We start from the raw sequence: 18,654 nt of genomic DNA, 5'->3' as shown, positions 1-18,654 counted from the left end.
TTTTTTTATGTCATCCCAATCTTTATCTTGAATTCTATAATCCATATCTGAATTATGAGCATTCCAAATCATTTGCAAAGATTTTCTATATTCATAAGTCACCTTAAGCATTTTATATAAAGAATTCCACCTATTGGCAACTGTTTTTGAAATTTTTCTATACAGAAGATTATATTCATGACACCTATTTTTAAATTCTTTACGTCTAACTTTTATTTGACATTTAAAAATAAAATGACATACAGTTTCACATTTAATGCAACCATTATTATACATTGCTAGCTATACCATCTCTAACAATTAAATTATATATATGTGCAACACATCTAATATGAAAATCATCATTATAAATAAGGCTAAGTACACTTTTTAAAATATCACAAGCAAATGTATTATTAGAAGTATTGTCTAAAGTGACACTCATTATTTTATTAGTTATTCCAAAAAATCCAATAATTCCTAAAATAGTTTGAGCAATGTAAGCATCGATTTTTGAAACTTCATAACTTTTATAATCCAAAATACGTTTTTGCAAACAAAAATTTTCGTCAATCTAATGATCGATAATTGTATAATAATCATTATCATTTACACTATAGCTCAAATCAGAAGTTATAGTTATTCTACAAATATTATAATTAAATAAACAACGAACATAATGTAAATGTTGGCCTTGATAATCAAAAATAGTTTTTTTAATAGTGTTTCTGGAAAAATCATTAAACGATGGATTATACACTAATTTAATATAATGAATAAAATCAGGATTTTCACAAAAACTAAAAGGCAATCCAGTAACAACAATCATTTTAGTCAATTCTTCTAGATCTCTTTCTCTACTATATGATCGACGTATACTAGGGTCAGAAACATTAAAAGGGTTTAATTGCGATTATACCAAGTTAGAGCCCCCTACTCCTACAGATGCATCAGGAAGGGGTGTACCGTGTTTTATTGCATCCGCTATTGCGTTAGCTTCTTCAAATTCTCTTTTACAATAATTTATTAAATGATTTCGCAAATGACCTGTACCACCGCCCTTTTCCGCAGTTCTATGGTTCATAATATGTTTACATTTATTACAAATTGCTTTAGTTTTATCTTCACTCTGAGTCGTTAATTGCCAAACAAGAGATAATTTTTTACGTTCTGGCTTAGACTTAGCCCTACTCGGATGTACAGGGGGAGCGGGAGCGGGAGTGGGAAAGGGACTAGTAGCCGTAAGTGGCTCAGTTTCATCATCATCAAAAATATCATTATCATCATTAACTTCATTATCATCATCCTCTAGTGATTCATCAAAATTACCAAATCTTCTTTGTAAATAATCATGGTCTAATTGAGTATTACTATCAATATCAAAACAAATTTCATTTACATGTGTATAATCATCCATATTAATATGTAATTTTGGTTGTCTAGTTTTAGATTTAGAAGAACTACCACCAAATTTAGTTTTTTCGATTAAAACATTAGCAACACTACCGAAAATTAATTTTTTACCTTTTCTTAAAATATTTGTCACTGAAATCCATATTAAAATTTTATAAATAGGCAAATTAAATATAATACAAAAATTAAACAAAAATAAATAAATAAGTAACCTAGTAAAGAGTAAATAAGCAAACTATTAAAATATTAGAAATAACAAAATTAAATATAATGCGTAAATTAAACACAAACAAATAAATAAGTAAACTAATAAAGACTGAATAGATGAAAATTATAAGTTGGAGCGAATGTACCGAACGTCTGCGTTTACGCAGACATAAAAGCCAAAAATTGTAAGTTGGAATGAATCTTGAAGCTTGAAGATGCTCCAAAATAATCCACCAAAATTTTCCAACTAATAGAATTTAATAACACTTAAGAAGAAAGTATTTTAGAACACTTGAAAGAATTGAGAGTTGAGAGTTGAGAGAGTAGAAATTAGTGTGGAAAATTTATAAAGGGATGGGGGATTTTTATAGTTAAAAAATAGGACCTAATTGTATTTATAAACTTTAGGGTATTAAAAAAAATGGGGGGCTGGGGGGAGGGGGGAATAGAGGGGTGTTTGGTTGAAATAATCGTTGGTCCCCCCCCCCCCCAACGGCTAGTAAAACGATTACATTTTAAAAAAATAAAAATTTAATAAATTCGCTGAAATGGACTGGACCGGTGCGGTACTAACACTTACTAGTAATTTCCCCGTTTCGTCCCGTCACCCCTACCCCCACCCCCTATCAGCACTTTACCGGATCCGATAGCGAATCGGTACCAGTATTGGTAGGTGTCGGTCTAACTGCCACCCTTACTTTGAATGATGATCGAATAGTTACAAACCTCTAAATATAACATTATTGTTCCAAAATCGTTTTTGAGAGCTTTAATGGAGAAATTGTGTTCGAAATGATGAAGGAAGATAGATATTGGTGGTGGTGAGGTGGGGGGGGGGGGGGTTGATGGGAGAAAGATAATTGATTGACATTGCAACATTAATTGAGGATATTAAAATGTACTGATAATTAATCAAAGCCAATCGGAATGTATTAAGGGATATATATATATATATATCGGAATGTATCTTCGTTAATATATGGTACAAAATTATTAATTAATGGTAATATATGCAATTGTTTGAAAGTAGAGGTATTATTAGTATATATATATATATATATGATAGTGATGTAGGTCTAATAAGGTAATTTTGCCTTTCTTGAATACCACAATTGCAGCCCAAATTGATTCAGGTTTTTTCCTAATTTTGCGTCCCCGCTCGAAAACATATTGACACATTAATTTTTTTTAAAATTGCCCAAAAGTAGATTTAAAATGTTGTTACAAATATTAAGATAAGGGAAGTAAATAAAATATTGTAAACCACAAGGCAAGTTAATGTTATAAAGCCAAATTTGAGGGGAGGTCTGGGAATAATCCCTAAAAACATTTTTCTCATAAGAAGCATCAAAGCGTAACCAGTTTCTGGGAGAGACTGTATTGCAAGCTAATACTCGCAAAAAAATAATTACTGATGTCATTGGCATCAAGCCGAAAAAACAGTTTGCTACCTACATTTTCCCCAGAAGTGTCTTCTGCAAAGTAAGAGGGGAATATGCGCTACAGAGACATTCCATGGAAAACCAAATCTCAGCTATTTGATTAATAGCCAAAGCCATCAAGATGATATCAAAAATTTACAACAATCAGGACACCTTCCACGTTCAAATTTTGTCAGCAAAGATCCAACACGAATGAATCAATGGACTTGGAAAGTCTCTGAGATTCTCAGTTTGCTAACCCGGGTCAATTTAACCCAACTTGGATTAGTCACTTTGGACTTGTGATTGCAAGCTTGTCCTGAGAAAATCGGACAACTTTGCAGTGGCTGCACGTCCTCGCTCCAAACAGCGAATGTAGTCATCAACTGAATACAGGAAACATCTTAAGTCATGACCGTTGATCTAATCACTCTTATGGAACAAAAGCCAACATGAATTCCACTAAAGTAAATGACAACTTTTTATCTCAGTTTATCAAAAATGATGTCCAATTGCTGAAAGAGAAAATTGCTACCAATTGTAGGCCAAAGGTTAAAAAGGTCCCACTTTCTCATTCTTAATCTAATATCTTCTTACATTAAAAAATCGAAAAGTGATGAGGCTCCAAAATGCATATATAGCATTGGAAGTGATCGGTTTTAACTCTTATCCAGATACCATGCAATGTGAAAATGGAGGGTCAGATGGCAGGAAGGGCGACGAAATAAGAGGGGGTTAAGGGGAAGCAACATACGTCTACTAAATTCAAATTTAGCAGATCTTATGTTTCTTTTCAGTTCCATAAGATACATCTCCCAAAAAAAGCAGCTTAACACAAACTTCACAGTATTAATTCCATATCTTTTGATTCTGCAATCAAACTACAACACAACTTTTTGAGAAATAAACTAAAACTACATGCTACAAATGTTGCAACTACTTAACTCATTCACAAAATTATGAGCAACATGGTGACGGTATTGCTCCATATGCATCTCTTGTACATAGATGCATCATAAAGAAAGCAGACAAATAGCTGTCCACTAGCAACAAGATAAATCAACAAACTGCTGACTAACCTCTCAGCATCAACAAATTTATTGCAAGAACCACAAGCTCTAACCAGAACCAGAATTTCATAACCAGGCAGAATAACAAAATACTTTGAGATAATGAAACTCCCACAGTACATAATAAAAGCATAGTGCTATCACAAAAAGCATAGACTGCTGATTTTGGGGAATACAAAACCAGCAGTTCCATACTGGTACAACTTTGATGATACAACAATCTCAGTAGTAAAAAGTACTTCTACAGATAATCATAAATAACATTAGGAATGTAAGTACATAGATTCAGATCTTACCCGACATCACACCATGTGTAGAAGATGTTATAAGCCCATGTTCCATGGGTTCACCGCTCACTTTCAATAATTCTTCAGGAAGCACAGATAATGTCGAGTTCGGGAAAACTAGATATACAAACGCCTTCATTCTCTGTTATCATTACATAAGCAAATTATTCAACAGTATTGTTGCATGAGTACGAGCTAGTTAAGATTGCTAAAAAAAGCTTACTGAATTACAAAAGACTAAACGTAAAAAACCTGTTCTTCTAGCTTGCTAGGGTCCAGTAGAATATGTCCACTCTCTGCTAGACAACAACATATTGCAACTACAGAAAACAATAAGCCTCCATCATTTCATCTTTCCTCATATTGATACATCAAGTAAATCATCAAATAATGATGCTTTATTATAATATGGCAGATAGAAGATTAGTACCAGCAAGGTGCTTCAAAGGAATTCCAGCATCCACAAGGGCAGCACATGATGCATTTATGGCACAAGGAAGAAGCTTCGGAAAAATGCAGTCAAGGAAGTTTCTTGACAAACGAGCAAATCAAGGTTGAAGAATGATTTTAACATCAGTAATTTACAGAATTCTAACATCACATGATAGACGAGATAGAGGTGGTTCCCTTAAAAAAAGATTTAAGTCATTTTGCTAAGTTTCTTCAAAACGGTTTTCTCATGGTCACATAATATTGTCCTAATTGAAAGTTAGTTCCTGAAAATTTCAACATTTTAGCTATTACAAAAGTCAAATTGTGACCATAAAAGAGTTACGCCTTCTGGCAGGTAGATATACTCTGTCCTCTTGGCTCTTGCTACCCCTACTCTCGAGCACCTTACAGAGTATCATCAAACTATGTTAAGTTGTGTCCCATATTGGTTGTGGAATGTGCACTAGGTCTCTTTGTATGGTCTTGAGCAATTATCACCTCATGAGATAGCTTTTGAGGTTGAGTTAGTCTCAACATCCATTTCCTTTAACATGATATCAAAGTCAAACTCATCCTAGTTCTTGGTTAACCCAATGTTGGGCCCCCATAAAATGTTGTCCACGCTCCCGTTGGCAGGACCGTGCGTGTGGAAGGAATTATCCCTTAAAACATTTTCCTCCTAAAAAGCATCAAAATCTAACCAGTTTCTGGGACAGTATTAAATGAAGCTGTAATGCAAACTAATACTCACAATCCATTTTTTGTAAGTAATCATCTGGGATAAATCAATGGTATGATCATTCACTTAGTAATTTGATGGTTTGATCGTTTATTCAAATTGATGAGAGCTCTCTTCCCATTATCCATGAGCACTCTCAGCTATCAGGGTGTAAATCGTCTAAACTGTAGCAACAGAAGGAGTTCAATAACTAAGGATACAGCTCCATCATCATTGACAACCTGCATCAAAACTTAACTACTTAAGTTTGATTGGAGCTATTATTATGCTCAAACAAATTTAATATACACTTTGCAAAAAAAAAAAAAACTAACAAAATGACTATGCATAGAAATTCCCAAAAGGACAAAACTACTTTTATGTCAGAAAGTTGCAACAGCACATTGAATGCATGAGCTTTCTGATCTCACGAGTTTCAGACGACACATGACCAACCAACTAAGATGTCAGAAGCTAGTTCAATCAACAGAACTGTCTTAGATGGGTATAAATGTAATGTTCATCAATGCCTACACTGCACTCCAATATCATAGTATACTGATGAGAATACTTTTTAGCCCCCAAAATAAAGTGGCTAGAACATGCACTTCAGCTTTCATGCTTAATTGAGTAAATGACGGAACAAAGTGAAAAGACAGAAATAAAAAAGAAACAAAATTCATAGCATCTATGTGGCTCAATTGTCTTTAATCCCTCAAAGGTGAAATAGTAGAGGGATTTATAAAAGTTCTATTCCAGACTTGGGCTATAAGTGACTGCAACATAATCATTATTCATTGCCAATCTAGGTGATTATGTCTTCATCATCAAGTACCATATCCTCTTTACATGATTGTATGATGCTCTTTGAATCACAGATTACATCCTAATATGCTTTGAGTTAATTGTATGGTGTTGGTCCCTTGTAAAGAGGGGATATCATATGCCCGTTTATCTATATTTCTCCTACTGCCTCAGTGCCTCTCTCTCCGCTTTCCCTTCTGCTACAAAATTTCTGATTCACTACAGGTACCTTCATCATCTTCTTAAGCTTGTTATAGTTAGTAAAAGAAGACCATCAACATGGAATGTTGCCCCTCTACATCTTGTATGAGTAGTTTGGAAGGAGAGAAATAGAAGGGTAGAGCAAGATTTTGTTTATTTGAGGAATAGCATGATACCTCTAGTTTCTTTTTGGCGCACCTTGAGTTTCTGGTTTGACTATTGATAACTTTTGTCAAGAACCATGTCTTATAGTAGGGTCTCTACTTTTTGGTATATTGCTTGTATACAGGGATTTCCCCAGTAACAACAAAATTATTTACCTAATAAAAAAAAAGTGTCCAAAATTTCACTACTTCCCTAGTAAGTTTGTTGCCTTGAATGTTAATGACTTTTCCTTCAAGAACAAACTCAAGTTCTCCATCCAGACTACAGCTATGGTACAAAGCTAACAACTTGTCCACCAACAGAATGAAGACCTAAACCCCATATATACTACAACAACAACAACATCTCTTCAATCCCAAGCTAGTTGAAGTCGGCTACATGAATACTCACTATTCATCTTCTTTGTCAAAAAAAAAAATACTCACTATTCATCTTGCTCCATTTGAACCACTTCCATTCCAGTGTTTAATAGTTTAGGATGTCTTACACTAAAAGCTCTCTACATTTCTACTGACATACAAATCTCTAACAGTTAAACAGTTGGAAAACCGACTTGTAATCATCTGAATTGCAGCAGGTAAGGTTAACAAATGCCTATTGAATGAAGTTCCTCTATACTTATAGACTGTCTCACCTGAATGATAATTGACGTAGTGGTATTGGGATGAACATTCAAAACACAAATGCTTTGCACAGTCCTCTTCAAAATCATCTCATACTCCTTCTCCGCTTTACCTTAAACACAAAGTGAATTTTGAATTACAAAAAGGAGAAACTTGTACCGCGATGTATGTCCCATTAATAGAATGCAAATGACAAGGATGTTTCTCTAAAACCAACGCCACAACCATCAGACATATAATGCAACACAAGAGAGCAACATCAAACAATTTTTTAATGAAAATATCAAACACCCAATTCGCCTATTTATCAATTAGTAACAAAAAGTGCATGACAAGTCCCATCAATGCGTTTTATGAAACTCACCAATCTGCCCAGTTTTTGTCTTCCAAATGACTTCAAAACATGCCTTTTCTGGGTTCTCGTTCTTGTTTGTTCCAGCCTTTGGTCCATAAACAGCGGCAAGAACTTTTGTCTCTCCTGTACAAGTATAAACCCATCTCAAAAATTCCAACTTTAAATGAAAACAACTAAAGGGGACTGCCTGAATAGCAGAAAATATTGGTTCATAAATACCTTGAGACCAACTGGCAGAGCCATGAGCACGATTAAGAACATTACGAGTGCAAGTCAATGGTCTCAATTGATTCGCTGTTCTCCCATCTTTTCTACCCATTTCCATAGCTCTCCAAATTCTTCAGGGTTTAAGCTAGGGTTTATGGGGTTGTAGTTAACGACTAACACGAAAGTGAAAATAAGAGAAAATGATTGTTCATAGTGAATATGTATAATGTTGCTTTGATTTATAATCTGTTCCATCAAATTTTTGAAATTTATTTATTTAAAAAAAAAATCAAAGTGAAGTTATCGACATTGAGTTGACATTTTTTTAATTAATATCATATCAAATCAAATCAATGATCAATTTTTTTTTAGTAACATACCAATTTACATAGAAATTTGGTCAAATTAGATAAGAGATAAATTATGGACTAATTTTGATATTATTATTGCCCCAACTAATTAAAAATGTAATTATTTTTCACGACGTAGCCAAATTTGATATTCGTGTACTTTACCCGCAAATAATCAGGGAAAGAATATCTATCTTTTTCTTTATTTCATGTTATTGTATAGTTAAAAATAGGGATCCAATTTTTTCCCCTTATTTCGTTAATGGATATCCCTAAAATCAGAATTTAGTTAATCATGTTGTCTCTTTTTATTTGGAGTAAGTATTAGTTTAATATGTTACTTACTTTATTTTTATTATTTCACGTTGGATATCCTTAAAACTAGAAATTCAATTATATTGGTTCACTTATATTACAAAAAAATATCCCTAATTGGATTCAATTATTTAATTTTGCCTCTTTTTATTCGGATAAGTATTAGTTAAATATATTTTCTTATGTAGTATAGTAGCATTGAATTTTTTTTGTATAGGTAAATTTGTTAAGGTCTCTCACGTTCAAAAGATGAAAGTTGCCGAGATGAGAATGTTGAGATGGATGTGTGGGCATACCAGGAGCGACAGGATTAGAAATGAGGCTATTCGGGAGGAGTAACCTCGGTGGAAGACAAAATGCGGGAAATGTGACTGAGATGGTTTGGGCATGTGAAGAGGAGAGACACAGATGCCCTAGTGCGGAGGTGTGAGAGGTTGGCCATGGATAGTTTCAGAAGAGGTAGGGGTAGGCCGAAGAAATATTGAGGAGAGGTGATTAGACAGGACATGGCGCAGTTACAGCTTACCGAGGACATGATCTTAGATAGGAGGGTGTGGAGGACCCATATTATGGTTGAGGGCTAGTACATAGTCTCATTATTCTTCCTTATTAGTAGGCGCATTAGCGCACTATAATTTCTTGTGCTCTGATTTTTATTATTATCTATTTTATCTGTGTCACTTTCGTTATTTGCTTTCTCATATCGCTTTGAACTTCTTAACCTTATCTGACCTTTTTTTATGCTTCTATTGAGCCGAGGGTCTCTCGAAAACAGCCGTCCTACCTTGATAGGAGAAAGGTCTGCGCACACTTTACCCTCCCAGACCTCACGTTGTGGGATTTCACTGGGTTGTTGTTGTTGTATCTACAATTGTTGGTTAATATGGATAAATGTATACCAATGCATACTTATAAAAATATAATGCAAATAAATGTATATTGTTAAAACATATTTGTGTTAGAGTAAATGTCTATTATGTAAATTCATTTGGAGAAGTCTTCCCTCTTCTCCCTACTATTTTCTTTTTATTGTTTTATATATTTTCATAACACGTTATCAGTACGAGACTCTACCATATCGATAAGATGATCGATCACATGTGCGTTTATCGTCAGCCTATAGTTTACCATTAACAAAATTGCTTGTGCAAAATGATGCATCTCGTAAGCGTAAAGTTTATTTGACTTATAGTCTAAACACTAGAAAATATCATACATTTAATATTGAATATTATTACTTGATAAAATTGATATGAAAAATATCCGAAGGATTCAAAATGCGTGAAGCATATACAAATTTTTGAAAAACTTGTTTATAATCCTTAAATGAGTTAATTCAAAAATCTTTCATGCAAGTTGATGACTTGAAAACATTTAAAAATTTTAAAGAGTTTTCTAAAGCAATAGATTATTTGTATAAAGAAGTTGAAATGAAGAACTTGCAGTACCATATCAGAACGAATCACTTTTTGTCAAAGATTTTCTTCACACATTAACTCCAAAAGAATGGTGATATGAACGTGCAACAGATTCGTTCGAATGACAATGTGACATATTTATTCAAATCTCTACCAACTGCAATTTTGAAAAGATGTGGACACGCTTGGAATGAGAAAATTCAAATATTTGGATTAATGTTCTCATTAGGGGGAGTTAATACGCGATACACTTTTTTTTTCTCACAAGGTTTTATCCCAATGAATTTTTCTTGTAAGGTTTTTAATGAAACATCCGAAATGCGTATTATTAGATAGGTGTACTATTTTTTCTTCACTAATTTTTTTTTCATTAAATTTTTTCTAGTAAGGTTTTAATGAGCCACATTATCTATCAAATGGATATTCAGGGGAGTGTTATAAACATATTAGTGTTAGAGTGAATGCCCTATTATGTAGATTCATTTGAAGAAAACGTTAGGAATCCAAGTTAGAGACCAAGTTAGTTTTCCCTTATAAATAAAGGGGTTTCCTTGTTGTAAATAATATCTCAATTCTTGAATATCCCTCAAGAGAAATACGAAGTCTTCTCTCTTCTCCCTAATATTTTCTTCTTATTATTTTATATAGTTTCATAACATATACTAATTTAATAGATGAATATGAACAAATATATACGATATACAAATATATATCAATTTATAAGTGAATACAACAACAACAACTCAGTGAAATCCCACAACGTGGGGTCTGGGGAGGGTAAAGTGTACGCAGACCTTACTCCTACCAAGTAGGACGACTGTTTCCGAGAGATCCTCGGCTCAAAAGAAGCATAAAAAAGGTCAGATAAGGCTAAGAAGTTCAAAGCGATATGGGAAAGTAAATAACGAATAACGCAAATAATGAAAGCGACACAGATAAAATAGAGTAATCAAAGTACAGAAAGTAATAGAGAGATAATAACAGAAGTCAGAGCATAAGAAATTATAGTGCGCTAATGCGCCTACTAATACGGAAGAATAACGAGACTATGCACTAGCCTTCTACCCTAATATGGATCCTCCACACGCTCCTATCTAAGGTCATGTCCTCGTTAAGTTGTAACTGCGCCATGTCTTGTCTAATCACCTCTCGCCAATATTTCTTCGGCCTACCCCTACTTCTTCTAAAACCATCCATGGCCAACCTCTCACACCTCCGCACTGGGGCATCTGTGTCTCTCCTCTTCACATGCCCAAACCATCTCAGTCACATTTCCCGCATCTTGTCTTCCACCGAGGCCACTTCTACCTTGTCCCGAATAGCCCTATTTCTAATCTTGTCACTCCTGGTATGCCTACACATCCATCTCAATATTCTTATCTCGTCTACTTTCATCTTTTGAACGTGAGAGACCTTAACTGGCCAACACTCTGCCCCATATAACATAGTCGGTCTAACCACCACTTTGTAGAACTTGTCCTTAAGTTTTGGTGGCACCTTCTTATCACATAGTACACCGGAAGGGAGCCTCAATTTCATCCACCCTGCCCCAATATGATGTGTGACATCCTCGTCAATCTCCCCGTTGCCTTTCATGATAGACCCAAGGTATTTGAAACTATTTTTCTTTTGGATGGCCTGGTCACCAAGCCTAACTTCCGCGCCAACCTCCTGAGGTATCTCACTAAACTTTCACTCTAAGTACTCTGTCTTGGTCCTACTCAGCTTAAACCTTTTAGACTCCAAGGTATGTCTCCAATCCTCCATCCTAGCGTTAACTCCGCTACGGGTCTCATCGATCAGGACTATGTCATCTGTGAAAAGCATACACCATGGCACCTCACCTTGAATTTATCGTGTCAATCCATCCATCACCAAGGCAAATAAATGGACTAAGAGTTGATCCTTGATGTAACCCCATCACAACTGGAAAGTGCTTTGAGTCCCCTCCTTCTGTCCTTACCCTGGTTTTGGATCTCTCATACATGTCCTTGATCACCCTAATGTACGCCACAGGTATACCTTTAGCCTCCAAACATCTCCATAGTATCTCTCGTGGAACTTTATCGTAAGCCTTTTCTAGATCGATGAATACTATATGCAAGTCCCTTTTCCTCTCCCTATACTGCTCTACCAGTCCCCTCATAAGATGGATGGCTTCTGTAGTTGAGAGTCCCTGCATAAATCCAAACTGGTTCTCTGAAATAGACACGCCTCTTCTAACCCTCATCTCCACCACTCTTTCTCATACTTTCATAGTATGACTTAGAAGCTTGATACCTCTATAGTTGTTGCAGCTATGGATATCCCCTTTTTTTGTATAGAGGGATCATTATGCTCGACCTCCATTCTTTGGGCATCGTTGTCGTCTTAAAGATGACATTAAATAACCTAGTCAACTACTCCAAACCTACCGAGCTCGCGCTCTTCCAAAATTTCCCAGGAATCTCATCAGGTCCGGTCGCTCTCCCCCAGTGCATCCTACGCACAACACCCTTAACCTCTTCGACCGCAATACTCCTATAACACCCAAAATTGTGAAGCCTCCCTGTATGTTCCAAATCTTCCAACACAATCTCTCTGTCCTCTTCTTCATTCAAAAGTTTATGGAAGTACAACTGTCATCTCTGTTTAATGAGGGTCTCCTCTACCAATACTTTTCCATGCTCATCCTTAATGTACTTCACTTGATCCATATCGCATGCCCTTCTCTCCCGCGCCCTGGCTAGCTTGAACAATTTCCTATCCCCGCCTTTCTCTTCTAGTTCAATATAAAGGCATTCAAAAGCTGTCGATTTTGCCGTCGAGACTGACGACTTCGTCTCCTTCCTCGCTATCTTATAAAGTTCCATATTCGTCCACTTCTCCACTGTATCCTTGCTTTCTATTAGCTTTGCATACGCTATCTTTTTTGCTTTCACCTTCCCTTGCACTTCTCCATTCCACCACCAATCCCCTCGGTGCCGGCCACAGCTACCTGTCGAGACTCCCAACACTTCCCTTGCTACAATCCTAATACAACTAGTTGTCCTATCCCATATAGTGTTCGCATCCCCACTACTATCTCAGGCCCCCATATCCTTCAATTTCTCTCCCATCTCCAAGGCACTAGCCGTGGTCAAACTCCCCCATCTAATCTTAGGTCGGTCATCCCCGACCCTTTTCTTCCTTGTCATCTTGACCCCTAAATCCATCACCAAGAGCTTATGTCGGGTCGTAAGGTTGTCCATCGGAATGACCTTACACTTTTTGCACAGACCTTTATCATCATTCCTAAGGAGTAAAAAATCTAAGTCTTAGCCACCACACTTCGGGAGGTTACCAAGTGGTCCTCCTTCTTTGGAAAACTCGAATTGGCTATCACTAACCTAAAGCTCTTGCGAAATCCAAAAGTAAAACTCCTCCTCCATTTCTATCCCTGAAGCCAAAGCCTCCATGCACATCATCATACCCTTCCGAAATAGACCTGATGTGCCCATTGAAATCTCCTCCCATGAAAATCTTCTCAGTAGGCGATATGCCTCCCACTAACTCATCCAAATCCTCCCAAAAATGCCTCTTATCCTCCTCGCCTAAACCCGCTTACGGCGCATAAGCACTAATAATATTCAATGTGATTCCTTCAACGACCACCTTTTTCAACATCATCCTATCAGTGACTCTCCTAATCTCCACCACCTGATTCCTTAAATTAGTGTCTACTAAAATGCCTACCCCATTCCTATACTTCGATCTATTAGAGAATCAAAGCTTATACCCGTCTACCTCCTTAGATTTAGAACCTACCCATTTGGTCTCTTGTACACAAGCTATATTAATCTTCCTCTTCTTTAGAATTTTAACTAGCTCTATGGATTTTCCCGTCAACGTCCCAATGTTTCAAGAACCTACTCTCAGTCTAGACACTCTTTTAACCCACTTACCCCTCCTTACCCTTGTTCCCGTCCTCGTCCCTGAGAAAGAACATGACCCTAGTCTACTATCACTATCCAAAGCCACGAAAATGCGTATGAACTAATAAAATATTCAAAGGTTTAAAGTCAGTAAAATGTAACTACAATTGTATGAGCAAAAAATAGATATGGAAAGATATGAAAAATGGAGGTACCAACTCTAGTTGAAATAAACCTAGTTGCCATCGAAAAATACTATTTAATGAAGCAATATTTCATTGAGGAATTTCGTCGAACACCTTCAAGGCAAACTCGATTTCACTGAAAAAGATGGAATTCTCCGCAGATAGAGATGAAGAGAGATTGCGTCCTTAAATTTACCAGAAGTAGATACAAAATTGGGGCTAAATACGGGTCAGGTTCAGCAATGAAGATGAACTGATGGAGAAGACAAAGGCGACAGATGATGACAGCGAAGGTAAGACAAGAATATGAACTTTAAAATCCAAATTTTGAAAGCTTCCACAGCAAAAAGTTTCAAACTTTTCATAAAGTCCAAAAAATCTAACTTGAGCAAACAAAATCCAAACTTCAAAAGCTTCTACGGCAAAAATTTGCAATTGTGTTTATGAGAGAATGTATTATCAATTTATAAGTGAATACGGTCCAATAAATACCAATACAAACAAATATTTACAAATTTGTTAGGTAAATTTATTAGTAATAGCTATATACATTATAGTAAAATTTATCAAAATCTCATAGTGAAACAGGTCAATTACAACCTATCCCTACTATTTTCAATATTACCCGAAATTTCATTTTTTCTCTTACTTTCAGATACATCATACCTCTTCATGATACATTTGTAGTTGATACAAAGCATTAATTACAGTTGAGTTTTTCATGAAAAGGTAACGTATATCAATTTATGATTTCTTTTTTCAAGCAATCACGTATTAAAAATAGGTAGTTAACCCCCTAACAATGCGTAACAACTTCTATAGTTCAAAAATTCAAATCCAAACGAGCAGTGCATAGAGTTCTTTCAATTTTCAATCCAATTTTTGAGATTTATTGAACTATATAAATATTTCAATTTTACTAAGACATTCTAGAGTTTGGCAATTCGAGGTAAGCTATGAAAGATACATAAGTGATGGAATCATAGTTGGCGACAATATTTTATTCATGAATCTAAAATCAGTCATTGCAGTTGAATTGAGCATCGGCAATATATCTGATACATTATGCAAGGTAATTCATTTCCAATGATTATTCGTAATGATATGGGAGTAAAGTTGTACGTAGAGTTGAAAAAAAATGAGCCAAAATTTGCAATGTATCCACTGTGCATAACAACATTAGATAGAAAGAATTGTGAGTTACATTCGTTCGATGCTACCTCTAGAGCAATTGTTTGTGTCGAAGAAAATAGAAACGATATACAAGCTCTTAGTTTAGTTGAATCAGAGAATGTTGCTACATGTTATATACCGAAATTGGATGTAACAAACTACATCACTGAATATAATCAATAGTGAAGGAAAAACAATTGTATAAGAATAAAGCAACACTAGTTGATGTAATGACCAAATAAAAAATTGATAATGGTTTCAATTTTAGAGTTAAAAGATCTGATAGTAAAAGGTATGCAGTTGTAGTTATTTTGCTATGTATATGGTAGTTTATGAGTTTTGTATATTGAATGATACATTGAAATACTATGTATCATGAACCAATCTGATAGTGATTTAGACTAATTTGATACAATACACAATAGGTTCAAAGTGTTTAAGATATATAATTTGAGTTTGATACATTGAAGATATGTGTTAAAGAATTTTCAGTTACATGTAGTTTTAAATTGATTTTACAAAACATGAGTGAAATCTTTATCTTGGTACATTACTTATCAATGTATCTCAATGATTAAAAAACACTATGTACATTTAAAGTTATATTTGTTGGAGTACTTCTTTATTTTTTATTCATGATACAACATGATTTTATGTATCTGATACATTTAAATAGTTTTTCCTATTATTACGTATATTTCAAATTCTATTTGTTAGAATATCTCTTAATTTTTTATTCATGATACATAAGAGTTAGTATGTATCTGGTATATTTAAATAAAATTTTTTGTCATTATCTACAATTCAAATTAAATCTGATAGAATACTTCTGCATATTTTTTATTCATGATACATTTGACTTCTTATGTATCTAGAACATTTAAATAACTTTTCTTATCAAAAATATATGCAATTATGTGTTAATATGTTATTTAGAAGATTGTTGTTGGATTATGAAATCATCTTGTAGGAAAAACTTTGATAAATTCAAAGTGAGATATTTCAATGGTGAACATTCATGTCCCTTGAGAGATAAGATTTTCAACAAAGTTCAAGCTACTATTATTTTTGTAAGTGCATTCACTGCACCTAAATTGATTAATCATAAGAGAATTCACACCCCAAATAATATTAAAGAGGATGTTAAAGCAACTTATAGAGTTGATATTACGTATCAAAAAGCATGGTGTGCAAAAGAGCATGCTTTGAAGATGTTAAGGGGTAAACCTACTAATGGATATAGGCAGATGCATAGATACATACATATGTTAATTAATGTGTATCCAAATTCGTACATAAGGATGCACAAGTGACCAAGCGATGAGTTCATGTATCTATTCAAAGCATTAAGAGCATCGATAAGGGGTTTCAGTTTTGCAGACCTATAGTTGTTGTTGATGATTCTCATCTTGATAGACCTTATAAAGGGACATTTTTATTGGCAAGCACTCTCGATGGAGCAAGTATGAATTTTTGTACCTATTAGGTATTGAATAACTATGTATCAGCCTATGTGTTATATTTGATGTGTATCTGAAATACTAATACTAATAATTTTTGGCTGAGATTTATGTTTAGGTTGCATATTTCCATTAGCATATGGTGTTGTTGATACGGAAAATGATTCATCATGATCGTGGTTTTTTCAGTAGTTCAAGAATGCATTCGGGGAGAGGAAAAATATGTGTATTGTATCAGATAGGAACAAAAGTATAATGAAGAGTGTGAGTGTTGTGTTTCCAATGTTCCTCACTTTGCGTGTATATGACATCTATGAAAAAATATGTGCACAAACTACAGGAGGAGCAAAACTGTATCAAGTGACCTTTTCTACTTAATGGTCAAGGCATACTGAAAAGATAATTTTGAAAAAATAATGGCAAAAATGGATAAAATTGATCACGAGGTGAAAGAGTACCTAAAAAATATTGGGTACGGAAAGTGGTCAAGGGTTCATGCAACTGTCAACAAGGGAGAATGTATCAATGGGTGTTTTGTTGAAGTCCGACAACTACCTTACTGGACTTCTTAGAAGTGATTAGAATGTTATTTGGTGCTTGAAACTACAAAAAAAGGAAAATAGTCTCTTATACAAAGCAAACTTTGGGTAGAAAATTTAAAGATATCCTAGTTGTAAAAATAATGAAGTGTTCAAGAATGAAGGTATGTATCAATTAATAAATAGATTGTATCTGATTGTTACATAGTCTTATAGATTTTGAGTGATGTAACATTTGTTATGTTAATTTTGACAGGTTGTTATTTAATCTGAATATCTTTATTCAGTTTATGATTCAGGAAGAAGATACATTGAATGTCTTGAAAGAAACACATGCAATTGTGGGAGGTTTCAACTAGACGAGACATGCACCATACTGCTCAAATTACTACAACCCAGAGGCATTAGCAAATACCTATGAAGTGTCAATGGTTCCAAGCTAGTTAAGAATGTAATGAGCTTGAGGGATATTTTCAGAAATTTTTATGAAATTTCCATATTACCACTCTCATTAGTGCTCACAAATGTTATTTGATCAGTTTGTCTAGTTGAATGTGTTAAAATTTTAATTATTTGTGAATTGGATAAGTTTTTGAGTTTTAAGGAGTTAAGTTATTAAAAAGTGGTTTTTGATATCGATCAGAGTTACGGGTCTCAGAATGGGATTTCATCAGTTTCATCAGCTCTGAAATGTGGGAATTCGTCTAAGAGAGTCGTCGAAATCGGATTTGGAGTTGTATCAATAAATTGAGGTCCCAAGTTGAAGAGTTTGATTTTAAATGAGCTAAGTTTGACTTTGATCAATAAATCGAGTTGGGAGACTCGCATTGAATTTCTGATGATTCCAATAGTTTTGGAGGATGATTCTAACGCTAGGAATAGTTTTGTTGTGATTTTTAGAGATTCCGAGGGTATTTTAGGTATTTCAAGTGTCGAAACTAGTTTTATTGCGACTTATCGGATTTCAGATCAAGAAGACCACGAATTAGAATTTTGATAGTTCCATTGAGTCCAAAATATCGAATTTCGTAGAAGTGCATATAAGGTTTGTGTATACAGAATTCCAAACAAATCCCGAGGGTCCAATCAGAGACTTTGAGTTTGGGTTCTGTTGGTTTCTTGTTCAGGTAATTTAACTCATCGCAATCGCAACCCTAGGTCATGCGATCGAGATCGCGAGGATGGAATTCGCGATCGCGATGGTCTTTTACATCCTTTATCCTTCTCGATCGCGAGCATTAGTGGATCGCGATCGCAATGCACATTTTCATCTTAACAGTGTTCAACTTCAGGGAAAACCCCCATTTCCTCCATTGTTGAGTCATTGGAGCTTGGAGAGGCGATTTGAGAAGAGATTTTTGAGTAAAATTGTTAGGTAAGTGAATTTTGACCTAAAACCTTCATTTTTCATTAATTATATGGCGATTTCAACCCCTAAT

General features: G+C 34.8%; 1 protein-coding gene across 1 annotated transcript; it reads right to left on the bottom strand.

Moving 5' to 3' along the window:
• Positions 1–2,913: 2,913 nt before the first annotated feature.
• On the bottom strand, positions 2,914–8,078 carry LOC129889313 (exosome complex exonuclease RRP46 homolog). The gene is made up of 8 exons (XM_055964568.1): positions 7,895–8,078; positions 7,685–7,798; positions 7,332–7,432; positions 5,749–5,769; positions 4,808–4,880; positions 4,630–4,697; positions 4,387–4,519; positions 2,914–3,406 (listed from the first exon to the last, which is right to left on the bottom strand). Exons 1-8 carry the CDS (start codon positions 7,998–8,000, stop codon positions 3,306–3,308), a joined length of 717 nt encoding a protein of 238 aa, XP_055820543.1. The 5' UTR covers positions 8,001–8,078; the 3' UTR covers positions 2,914–3,305.
• Between the last annotated feature and the right edge of the window lie 10,576 nt (positions 8,079–18,654).

The sequence above is a fragment of the Solanum dulcamara genome, chromosome 5, assembly GCF_947179165.1.
Source record: "Solanum dulcamara chromosome 5, daSolDulc1.2, whole genome shotgun sequence".
NCBI classification, from domain to species: Eukaryota; Viridiplantae; Streptophyta; class Magnoliopsida; order Solanales; family Solanaceae; genus Solanum; species Solanum dulcamara.
This window is presented reverse-complemented; position numbering and strand designations above follow the sequence as displayed.

What these genes read in the sequence shown, in the direction of transcription:
- LOC129889313 (XM_055964568.1), bottom strand. Translation starts at nt 8,000, where the DNA reads ATGGAAATGGGTAGAAAAGATGGGAGAACAGCGAATCAATTGAGACCA. An exon ending in TCCTTTGAAGCACCTTGCTG is followed by an intron (nt 4,698 to 4,807) that starts GTACTAATCTTC and finishes TGTTTTCTGTAG; the next exon opens with TTGCAATATGTTGTTGTCTA. An exon ending in TACACATGGTGTGATGTCGG is followed by an intron (nt 3,407 to 4,386) that starts GTAAGATCTGAA and finishes TCCTGTATTCAG; the next exon opens with TTGATGACTACATTCGCTGT.